The following is a 12,500-nucleotide window of genomic DNA, read 5'->3' on the forward strand; positions in this document are numbered from 1 at the left end:
TATCTATCTATCTATCTTTCTATCTCTTTTTTTGCAGTGTGGTTAAATCTACATGCACTACATGTCCCCGCTCTTCTCTCCCTTCCCTTCATACCGCGGTATAAACGCGTTAGTATAGCGCGAGCTTCATTCTCTCAGCACGCTCCCCCGCGTGCGCACCCACACACACACACACACACGCACGCGCAAACACACACAAACACGCGCTCTCGCATGAACACTATGGCACGAGTGTCAGTCTCAAGGCCCGCGAGCAGGATACTATGCTGGACCATCAGAGACAAAATCAAACCCCCTAATACTCAGTGGCCACAAATAAAAGGAATAAAACACACGCAGGTTTTTACAGGAAATCAATCCACAGTCATTTTCCTAGAACTGCACGCCCTGAAGAGTTTTATTTCTCTTACACCACAGCAAATTTGCCCATGATTAGGCCACTTTTCTTTCGATTTAAAGTGCACCTATTACGGATTTTCAAACACTCCCTGTCATGTCGTGTGTCGTGTGTTATACACGGAGCTGTTTGTGAACGTAAAAACGTCCGCAAAGTTTCAAAATTCAAAGCGCACGACAAATGGAGTTACTGACTCCCAAACGAAGGAACCGATTCTGAACGGCTGAATCGACTCGTTAGTGATTCCAGACTCGCTTCCCGTACTAACCTACGTGCGTTCGTAACAAAAAGCCCCGCGTCTGGTCTTCATCACCTGCTCGCTGACAGACGGAGCTGAAACTCGTTACGGTAGTGGGCGTTTCCTTTCTGAAACAGCGCTAGACCAATCACAACAGACTGAGACATCTGACCAATCAGAGCAGAGTATGCTCTCTGAAAGGAGGAGTTTAGAACGAATCCTTTAGAACGGATCGTTTAACGAGTCGTTTATGACACTGGGGGAAATAAAGGTAACGCTGCGGTTTAAATGACGAGCACGTTCAAGTGTTTTTTGACCTCGGATGCGTGTAAATCTATCGTATGAGACTTTTAAAAACGAAATTAGTCACGTTTCAAAACCATAATAGGCGCACTTTAAAGAACACGTTACTATACGATATTTTTAAACTAAATTGTACGGTCATGTTTCTTCATCGTCAATGAAATGAGTTCCTGTCCTTCATCAGCCTCTTTTTTTTCTTTTTTTTTTTTAAAGAAGCGTAAACTGGAGACACATTTCTCCTTACAGAAAATTTCACCATTATTATATAATTTAACAATTATGTGTGTTTTTCTTTGAAAAACAACATTTTTGCCTGGTTATTATAAAACGTAAGCTGAATTCAGACAGGAATAAATGCACACAGGGTCCTGGGGTATATTTACAACACTGACGTGCTCCGTCCGGATCGGCCACGTCAGTGTTTTCCTCCGTCAATCTCTGAGAAAACAACATTACCGAATCATTACCATGCTGTTTTGCACCGAACGCAGCTCTGATCACTTTAATCTGGATTTGGTCCAGCGTTGGGATTAAATGTTGGAGAAACGGTGTCGGACTGCTGCTACTAGTCTCGTAGCGTGCGTATCAGTGACCTCTCATTTTATCAACAGGCAGGACCGATATCTTTCTGCCATCATACGTCATATCAATTGGTCAGCTTAATCCCAGGCGTTTCTGTCATAGATCGAACACTTCAAACTCATTAGACTCAAACAGACCGTGTATAAAACGTCAAATAAAGTTAACAACCGCTAACGAGAGCTACAATGACGATAACAAGCTACGACGTTTGTAGGCGAAGTTGGCTGAGAGTTCGTCCTCCGTTTGTTCCGAGCTGAGAGGCTTCAGAAAACATAGCGTCATTTCCCGAAAGGGAACACAGTGAGCATCGATGCTCCTTGATGTTTTGCGGTGCATTGTGGGATTTTGCGATTGAGATGGCGGTTAAAATGGCCGCCGCCCTGATCAGTGCCACGACCACTGAACTAGGTTGTTTGATTTACGTTACTAGCTTCGTTGAATTCGTTGAAGTGTACTAGCTATGTACACGCACACACACACACACACACACCATGAAAACATCCTTATTGTCACTACTGTACTGACAATAACCTTCCACCCAAATCATACCTCCTCAGGGATGCTCCCTTTTCATTGATGGACAGGAAGGAGGGGTGCCAATACATTGTGTAGAGCAACAGATGGACAGTCAGTGAGTATACACCTATACACATACACAAAATGCAGCAATGTTGGTTTTATATTTATATATATATATATATATATATATATATATATATATATATATATATATATATAGTGTGGTACCTGTATCTGTCCATCTCTCTCTCTCTCTCTCTCTCTCTCTCACACTCACACACACACACACACACACACACACACACACACACACCATACCTCAGCTGAGCCAACTCCTGGTGCCCCACCACACACCCGGAAGCTGAGGCTCAGTGCCATGGCAACCGCAGCCAAGATGGCGCTCGCTGCAGCCTAGGGAACAGTTTTACACTTTATAGCGTTATTACGTTTATTTAACCCCGCACACAGCACTGCCACGGCTGCTTAATGACTTAATACTGACTTAATATCCTTCATAAACGCACCACAAGGAGGTCCAAGCTGTAAAATAATATTCCTTTGGCCTGGCCTTTCAGTAGTGGACTCGCTTCCGGTGCATGTACATGGCTGCCATCTGGTGGTCTGTTACATGTATTGCAGGCTAAATAAATACATAAATCGTTTTTTTTATTGCTATTTCTAAGTCGATTTTAAGCACTAAGCAGGCAGTGTAGTTCAAACACTACAGGTTTTAGATTTAGTGAGCACGTGGGTGAGAAAAAAATGTTACAATAAGTTTAAAAAATTAAAAACTAGAAAAACACTTAACAATGCGCTCTTTGGAATGGACGATTTTCAGCTCATCCGCTCAGTTTGATATGGTTCTAGCGTGAGATCTAAAGAATGACAGGTATGAAAGGATTTGTCTGAGCATCTGTTTGCACCATGCAATATGATGGCCTTCGTCAAAGGTAAAGTTATACTCCACTGGGTTTTTTTTTATCAATCTAAACTCTATCCTTTAGAGTATGGATGGCCCCGGTCTAGCGTATGGTAAAGTAACCGGAACTACTTTCTCCTGTACTGCTCCAGCATAGGAAAGTTTGTTCAAACTTGAAAAGGGATTACTTTTTATAGTGTCTGGTGTATGGATAAGTTTCAAAATGTGTCAGAGTTAAATATTTATTCCACAAGGATTTCATTCTAAGTGTGCTTTAAGTTTTCTTCTCCCCCCAACCCCCCCCCCAGTACACGAAAATACGTCGATAAAAATTTTACAACACCAGAGTATTCTTTTAAATCTGTGGCCTTCATATCAGACGCGCTCATTAACCGCGGGCAAAAATATGTGTCTCCAGATCTACTGAACGCTACAACCGTGCTCCGATACGAAGTTCAGTCAGTTGGCATTTTTCTTTATCGGGCTGCACAGTGGTTGTAAAGGAGACGAGCTTATTAGTGAAATGAGGCGAAGCGCCGAAACAAATACCAGCAAAGACTCGATGAGTCGGTGATCAGTGGCACATTTTCTTAAATGGAAACGGAGAGACTAGAGAGACTCGTTCTCCAAAACACTGCAACCTACTGTCCTGACTCCAGCAGCAGAATGTATACTTTCTTAACGGAATGGCAATTTTACATAACAGCATTACGATTTACAACACTTGAGGAAGCAGCAACAATAAAGAAATGGTATGGCCCGACGTAGGCGTGTTTAAAAGCGTAATTAAATACTTAACCACGTTTTTATTTTTACATCCGGCTGTCTCGTTGTTTAATAAAAGGATTGAATACGTGCAGCGTTTAAAAACTCAACCTCCTTTTAACTTGCGCACACAACCCAAGCACAGACCTGAGAATTTGAAGGTTCTTAAGGATGCTGCTGTGGTTCTCTGTCAGTCCTGCGATTTTACAGCCTTCTGGTCTGTAACGCGGAACCTTAAACTCTCTGTCCAGCGTCATGTCCGGGGTGTTTTTTGCCTCGTTTCCATATATGGTCATTTCCTGTTACATTAGCTGTTGATTAGATCATTAACACAGAACCTTAAACTCTCTGCCCACACTTTCCTTATATGGTCCTGTTTCCTGTTGCTTGGTTACGCCCATCGAGGCCACTAGTTCCTGAGGTGTTCTCCTGTAGGCTAACAAACCCCAATTAAGGCGTCGTGGCGATACATCTCGTGTACGTTCCTGTATAAAATGTAGACGTGTATCGTCCAGCGTTATGCAAAGACTTGTCAGCTAACTTCCTAGTATTTCGGTACTAGTATTACTCAGTACTACTTCTGATTGTACAGATGTTGCCACACCGACACTCCATTACTCTAATAACTAACGTCGTGACGCCTTAATAACACCACCTTTATACGAAGCGTTATCTTCTTATTCATATGTATGATCAGCGGCAAGAGTGGGAAATTACTGAGAGTTGTACCTCGAAAAACTTTACTCAGGTGTTACTCGTACTGAAATACTCGTATCCTTACCTTACGTCTTCATAGCTTGTTCATTTAAGGCCGTTATATTAGCCTGAAATATATTAGCCGTTCACGTTAAGGTACATCGTTGAACTAGGGCACATGAAATAAAGCAACACGTTTGATTTTTTTTTTTTTTTTCTTTTTCCAATCGTTTTTATTCTTCACGTCTGTTTATTTCACAAGATCCCAGGTACGGGACGGATGGAGGAGGTGGACGAGGATCGGCTACTCATTTCGATTCCTCCTACGATGCGACGAGCAACTTTTTATTACATTATTACATCAACCTGTACACAGTACTGTACACACCTGGAACCAAAATGTATAAATAAATGAAGGGGGAGGGGGGAGGGGGGAGGGGGGGTGTGGCGGGGGTTTGAAGTACAGTCCACTAGTTTTGTCCCTTGAGTTGACCCTGAATTGATTTTTCCGTGTATGACATTGAAACACTTCACAGGTGGTGTACATAACTGATCACAATTTTTCAAAATAAATAAATAAATAAAAATTTAAATACATTCATTTTTCATCCACTAATGACGGTCAGTTCTTTCTCAGGCGAAGCTCAGACTTCGGTCTCCCGTTCGGAGAGAAATGTTTTCTCGCTAATCTGTCTCTAAGGTTTAACACAGAACTAGAACCGACCTGTTACCTCACGCGTGAACGTCGGGGTCACGTGACGCTACTCGTTACATTCCTGGTCCTGTCTCGTTCTCGTGCGGACGTTCTTGTATTTCTGAGGAAATGTTCAGTTAGGAAATATCCTGGCACGCAGCATTTCTTCTACAGGAGTTACATCAGGACACGTGACTCATTTGAGACCAAAAAAATTATCATTATTAATTTTTTTTAAATTAAATTTTAAAAATAATTTAAAAAAAAATGTTTGCTTAAACGTTCACATAAATGAAGTTTTATGCGATCGTTTCAGTTGAAAATGAAAAACTGAGTTAACTATATACAGCTACTTAAATGAAGACATAGATGAAGTTTAAATAAAAAGATAACGTGAAATGTGTTAACTGTACACTATATGGCTACTTAAACCATTAAATAACTTCAAAAATTCAAATTCGTATATTTAAAAAAAAAAAAAAAAAAAACGGACACTAAATTTGAAAATTAAAAACGAACCACATACAGCGGCGTAAAACTACGATTGTAATTGAATTGAAATGAAATTTTTTTTAAAAGTTTAAAAAAAAAACCAAGTGAACTATTTAGCGCTGGTTTAATCACACCGTGAAGTTCAAAGTGCTTTAAAAACCGACCGCGTTCATTTCAGTGTTTCCGTTTTTCATTCGGTATGCACTTATCTATGGAGATCATATATAAAAACCTAAGTAATAAATGGTCGAAATGTGTTTACACAACAGTGTGCGATGTTCGAAATGAACAATCGGACCTAATTTTGATTTGATCCGGAGTCGTTATTGGGATCTGACCTAAAACAAAATAACGCGCTCACGTATAATACACTCGTAAACGTGAACTTCTATATATTTAACACCAAAATAATATCGTTCGAATAAAAAGAGAATAAAAGAGGAGTGCTACAACACGATTCCAGAGGAACTCTTCTCATCCGTCAATCAGATCAAATGAAACTTGCATAATAAGAGGTAAATCATTATAACCAACATCATGAGAAGTTACCCATGATGCCCTTCTTTCATCTTACGGTATCGTTAACGAATACTGATGTCATTTATGACCTTGCCATAAATCTCTCTTTGAAAAAACAAACAAACAAACAAACAAACAAACAAAAAATCAGGGAATTCAGACATGTAATTAACATGGATATACGTATCTATTATATTATATATGATACAAATCAGGATAGTGAAGTTCAAGGCATTCTAAAGGTGTTTTCTAACAGTATTCAAAGTATAGGAGACGCCGTGGGAAGGAGAAAAGGAGGGAGGGATTATTTCTAACAGTTTAATCCCACAGAACGAAGTCGCTGTCGAGCCTCGACCTGGATTCGTGTCGTTACGTTTTGTTTTTTTTTTCTGCTGAAACGTCGGCAGTTTTGTTTGTTTTCTTTCTAATAAACTCTCACGTTTCCCCACTCCACCAAGTACTGGACCTTTCCGTCCGGCGTGACGCGTCTGGCCAGGATCCTCACCGCCTCGCCTCCGCCCCAGCCTCGCGCCCCCGTGTGCCCTTCCAAGCTCACTCCGTTGGGGTAGGGGGCGACGTCGTGCAGGAACAGAGATGGGCATTGCTCAAACCTCTGCCCTGGTGGGTGAGCGGACGACATGGAAAAGGGGAGACAGGGCGCAGGAAGTCGACAAGGGTCCTCGGCACTGTGGGAGGTGGAATATATAACTCAGTATAATATAAATATATCTATAAACGATTTATTATGAAACGGACAGTTCGTCCGGGTATCTCTTGACTACTGGTTTATGAATACGGAGAATTCAGGCACACTACTCCTCTGGCGTACTGCTTTTCGCCTCCTGCATATTAGGGTAGTAGGGATATTCGGACGCGGCCAACGATTTAATACATAACCCAATCAGGAAACACACCAACGACTCGCCAGGGGGCGGAGCCACGAGTAAAATCAAAAGACCACAGACCTGTAGTGATGCAGAGTCCGAGGCAGACCCTGAGATCCGTTATACGACGGGTGATACAGAGGGAACATTCTCTTGGGGGGTGACCTGTTAATAAACATACAGATGAAACACTTAAAAGTCTCTGGCGTTTATCATCTACGTGTAGAGTTGATTACTGGCGCTCACATTTGGTTCAGGTTTCCACATCAAATGAGATAAAATCGGTAACTAATCAAAAAGATAATTGTGCCCTTGTTCTGGAGATTATCAGAGCGATCTAAAATGATATCAGCCTTTTTAGAAACACTGTAGAAATGCCCTCAGTCTATACCAACCCCATCAATCGTTAATACCAACCCCAGCGCTAATTCCTCCTCGGATTTCCGGGAGTTGTAGACGCTCGCGCCGTTCACACACCCGTGACAACATGGCACAAGATTGATCTGGTTAGCAGGTGGACACGGCTGGAGAGGAGAGAAAGCAGTTCGAATAACTTTTTAAAAATACACAGAGGAAAATATATGCTAACACTACACTGCTAATAAGGGCTGCCTACTGTAGTTAGGCTAACATTAGCATGTTAGCGCATGCTAGCAAGCTAACTACATTAGTATGTTTCCTTTCAACAGATTTAAGTGTATGAATGAGTCAAAGTGAAATTTGTAATTCCGTCATGAAGAGTTTTTTTGTAACCCAAGACCGTACGCTAACGCTAGCTAGGGGACTGTTAGCTAGTATAGCAAAGCTAACACCAGTTAACGTTTTAAGCCACATTTTTAAAAAAATAGCTACATTAGCCTGTTTAATGGATGTATTAAACATGTCTTTTCAAAATTCATGCTAATTTGTCCTTAAACCATGAAACATGGATGAAGAATGTAGCCAAAACATCTATGCTAACACTACATGGCTAAATAAAGTAGGCGACAGGCTCTCAAGTTCCCTATGCATCCTCACAGATATTTCAGCGTATTGTTTGATGTTTTAATATATTTAAGTAGACGAAAAGAATTCATTCAGACCGATCTTCGCATTTTCAAAACCCCTGCTAATTCCTGAAACCGCTAACGTCGCACTAAAAGAACAAGTCCGTATGTATCTGTCACGGATTCGGTAGAGGAGGCATATGCGTGTGCATAACTTATTAACTCATTGAAGCCGAAACTCACAAAACAGTGCTAACAAGAACCATCGTCATGAACTGCGGATACGAGGCGAGAGACGTACGGACTATAAGCGATAACGATACACACACGACGACGAAAGAGTGATGCCGAGACGCTGCGAAACTAGAACTTAAACCGTGGTGTGACAGTAACACGGCATAACGAGACACAGGTGAGAGTGATTAGTGGAGCATGTGACGTGCTGGGGCTGATGGGTAGTGCAGTTTGGCGATGACAATATGAGTCGGAATGCTAATTCGGCATCGCTCGTTGCCCGGTGTATGATTTCAAACACAGCGATATGGATAAAAAGGAAGCTAGTCTCGCCGTCTCAGATCTTTTAACCGGGGCTGAACGAACGCGCGTCGTTAGCGATATTTCGAATGTACTCGAGCTCGGCGTCAGATGTTCAGCACTCATGCGGAATCCAAATGATGATATTTCCTCTCCGGTGCACTTCCCTTCTGCCCAATTCGTCCGACGATAGCAGCATGACGCAGCATCTCCGCCGACACCCGGGCAGATAAGAAGCCATCAAAGTCGAGCGTTTCTGTATTACCACACAGATTGTGGATTTCTGCTGATGGAAAGATACGGTGTTACGGCTCGCCTCGCCGTCTTCCTGCCCGTGCGGATGATTGAACTGTTCAGTGAAACCGGTGCTGAGAACACTACAGCGCACGTACTGACGACACACTACCTCTTTAAATCCAGGATTCAGCATCTGCCCGTGTGCCAGCGCCACCTGGACGGACTATAAAGTGCATCGGGAACAAATCCCGGATCCAGGTGAATATCATTTGTCTGATAGCCCGGCATTACAACGTTTCATATATTAAAGAACGTCTTATCTGGGGAAAATTAACGGGGAAACGAGTCCGTTCCTGTTCTCGTTTACCGAAGATGTCAGAAAACTTCCAGCGTCACCTCTGACTCTTACAAAGCGCTGACACTGGAGACTCCTTCCACGAATCAAAAACAAACACGTTTCTCCTCGCAGAGAACTCCTCATCGACGACTCTTCCGTCTGTTTATGTGAAGCGTCCGCCTGTGAACCAGCTGTTACTATAGAAACGATAACGTATTCATATAAAGCGGTGCTTTGGAGCTGCGCTACTGTCAGAGCTGCTGTTATAATATAGCTAATCAACGCTGGAGCTGAATTTCAGTGTGGGTGGACGTTAAAGACAGAAGGGCTGACCTGCTGGAGCGTCTCGACGATGCGCCGCTTTGATTTGCGAGACTCGGAGCCCACCGGTCGTCTCTGGCACGGCAGTGACAGCGGGCTGCGGACCAGACGACAAAGATGACAAAAGATCTCTCGCTAACCTCGTCACGAGCCTTCCTTTTATGTTGCAAAAAGTGCACTGATAAATGCGGAAACGGTTTCCGGACGTTTACAAGACAATCTCTGCTTGCTTAAGAGAGATCACACCGAACGTCTGAAAACGTTCCACTGTTTTTCTGGTGACGATCATGATCAAAACATACATCATTTGAGCATTTCTCTTCCTTTTTTTTTTTACCGATTTGACAGAATTGACATAGACGACGATTTACTTGTATACGGTTAGTAAAAGTATACAAATATATCACGTAAAGCTATAAAGATGCGTAGCAGCAACAGTCTGACTATGACTGGGATACAGTGCAGATATGTGCAAGTATTTGTGCTATATAATGCTGTGCAACCATCAATCTGAGGTAGTTGTATTGAAATCGGCCACGTGTACGACAAATATTTATAAACACAGGTGCGCAAACTAGCGTCGAGTCAAATGAAACTGCACTGAACTTTGTGCCGTGCTTAAAATTTCAACGTGATCTACTTGACGTCAGGAAAATGTCACGCTAACATAATATGAATTTCATATTTGAGCCGTCTGATTATTTAGAATTTTCCATTTACAGCTGAATTTAAGCGAAAGTGTGTACACTAATACGGCGTGTGTGCGTGCGTGCGTGCGTGTGTGAGAGAGACAGAAAGCCAGCATGACCTTTGCGCTGACCTTTTGCGGTGCGTGATGTTGATGGGCTGCTCGGTGATGAGAGGTGAGGAATCGGACGACAGCGGCGGCGGAGATCGCACCTGAAGACCGAAAAGACACTTCTTCTTCTTGATCTCTTTCCCCGAGACGAACCTGTAGAGTCGACGAGCGTTTAAAAGATCGACAGCAGAACCGCGACGTGTTTGGCGTTTAAATCACACTTGAGAATATATACCCCGAGATCAGACCGCACCGATATCGGCTGTTTATGTTAAATGACATGAAACCACGGCTCACCTGTCCTTGTGGGAATTTAACGCGTTGAGCAGATTGTGGCAGCGATCTTGCTTAGGTGTATCCGACAACTGAAAAAACACAGAGAAGCTGTCACGTGCATATAAATAAACGCGGACACGGGACAAAAGGACGTGGCTGAAATTCGCCTGAACTGATTATTAGACTGTATTATATTTGAAAAAAGCGTGGCTCTTTAGCCAGCACATTTTGTAATAATCTCCTAATATTTTCAGGACTATACGCCACTCTGGAGTATTAAAAACACAGCCGTGACGGTCATGACATGGAGATCCGGGACGAGAGCTTCAATTAATGTCCACATCAAACATGGGAAAGTGTCGGTTACGTATACGGTAACGTCCTGGCTTTGGAGTACGAGTATGAGTATGAGCGTGATGTAGATGGCAAAAGAAATGTGTCTTATAGTCCAGAAAACATGGTGTATATATATATATATATATATACGTGCGTGCTAATCAGACATGCTAAACTCTAGACATGTTCACATTACCGTTCCTAACAGCAAGGAGTCCCAGTTCTCGTTGGTGAAGGCCATTATTTCGTGATCGAAATCGAAGTATTTCCTCTTGCAGCACAGGGAGAGATGATACAGCACCAAATGGGCCAAATCTACCCTGGATCGATGGAGCAGAATCACGAAACGGTAAAAACGTCCGGGAAAAGAAATTAGCGATACGTTTCATTGATATTACGAAAGAGAAAGGAGATCTTACCAGGTCATGGGAAGTCTCTGAATGGTCTCAGGTCCATTCGTACACACTGAGCACTGGAAGTGATAAAACCTTCAAAATAAAAAATAAAATAAAATGAATAATAATAAAGACTGGCAGGTAAAACGTGACGATGCTAACACAATGCTAACCTGTCTCCGTATAGCAGAGGTTTGGTCAGGCACTGAGTGCAGGCTTCATGAAACCACTGGCCACAACTGCCACACTGGAGCATCTTCAAGTTCCACCTCGTGATAGAACACAAAGTACGCAATCTGAAATCTTGCCAGTTAAATAGTTATCTTACTTCTTGCCTTGAGTAGCCATCCAAGTTCACGTACACGTTAGCTAACGCCAGGCTATTACATTGTGCGTATTGTGAATGAGTGGCAGAGGTCCCGAGCGAGCTAGCTAACATTAAAACTAGTAAACTGCTCTGCTAGAAAGTTAGCCAAATATCAGGCTAGGATATGGTGTTAATAAGTAGACAGGGTCAGTATAACACTTGCGTATGCTATGCTAGCAGCCAGCTAGTAAATTTTAAATGATGTGTATGCTAGCAGCCAAGTATCATGTAATTAAAACTGACAGCTACAAACAAGCTAGCTAAGATCAGGCTAACTTACTGTGTGAACAAGTAGCCAAGATCTCTAGCAATCAGAAATATTTAATAAGTTGCCTACATTCCTATTTTCTTCGTAATTCGTTCCTGTAATTTGCATATTGAGCCTCATTGGCTCTTCTGTTTTATGATGCAATCACACATTCCTGTCAGATGTTTCCGTTCCCCGCGTCAGTATTTAATCGTAAATGATGTGTTTTATAGCGTGACTCACTCTCCTGGTCCGGCGCAGTAGCAGTAACACTGCTGCTGATTGGTCAGATGCTGAGCGTCCCAGTCCAGCGTGGAAAGCTGATAGGGCAGCCTCAACTTCATCAACTGCATGAGTCGAGCAAAGCGGCCTCGTTTTAAAGCTCCGCCTCTCTGTGATCAGACAATGGGATCAGACAATGACAGCGCACGCGCTTCTAGCGAAACAATCGACATCTTCTGCTTTCTGCACTGGAGAAATGTGAGTCGGGTTGGCATTCAGACTGAATCCGCGAACGCGACGGTTCAAACAGAGAGCTGTTATATTTTGGGAACGGGGGTCACGTGGGTAAGAATAATAAGTGTGAAATGTGTGTGAGTGTGAAACGCAAGTAATGATGGACAGATTAAAGAACTCGCAGACATCACACACTGCCTA

General features: G+C 42.6%; 1 protein-coding gene across 1 annotated transcript in view; it reads right to left on the reverse strand.

Moving 5' to 3' along the window:
• Positions 1-3,902: 3,902 nt before the first annotated feature.
• phf1 (PHD finger protein 1) overlaps positions 3,903-12,500 on the reverse strand; it is a 16,830-nt gene continuing 8,232 nt past the window's right edge. The window contains exons 6-15 of the mRNA XM_017452693.3: positions 12,087-12,235; positions 11,403-11,498; positions 11,254-11,322; positions 11,031-11,154; positions 10,520-10,587; positions 10,244-10,375; positions 9,436-9,520; positions 7,426-7,532; positions 7,090-7,173; positions 3,903-6,810 (exon numbers count right to left, since the gene is read on the reverse strand). Of these exons, the coding sequence (XP_017308182.1) occupies positions 6,549-6,810; positions 7,090-7,173; positions 7,426-7,532; positions 9,436-9,520; positions 10,244-10,375; positions 10,520-10,587; positions 11,031-11,154; positions 11,254-11,322; positions 11,403-11,498; positions 12,087-12,235 (1,176 nt within the window). The 3' untranslated portion in view covers positions 3,903-6,548. The remainder of the gene's footprint in view (positions 6,811-7,089; positions 7,174-7,425; positions 7,533-9,435; positions 9,521-10,243; positions 10,376-10,519; positions 10,588-11,030; positions 11,155-11,253; positions 11,323-11,402; positions 11,499-12,086; positions 12,236-12,500) is intronic.

Source organism: Ictalurus punctatus, chromosome 23 (genome assembly GCF_001660625.3).
Source record: "Ictalurus punctatus breed USDA103 chromosome 23, Coco_2.0, whole genome shotgun sequence".
NCBI classification, from domain to species: domain Eukaryota; kingdom Metazoa; phylum Chordata; class Actinopteri; order Siluriformes; family Ictaluridae; genus Ictalurus; species Ictalurus punctatus.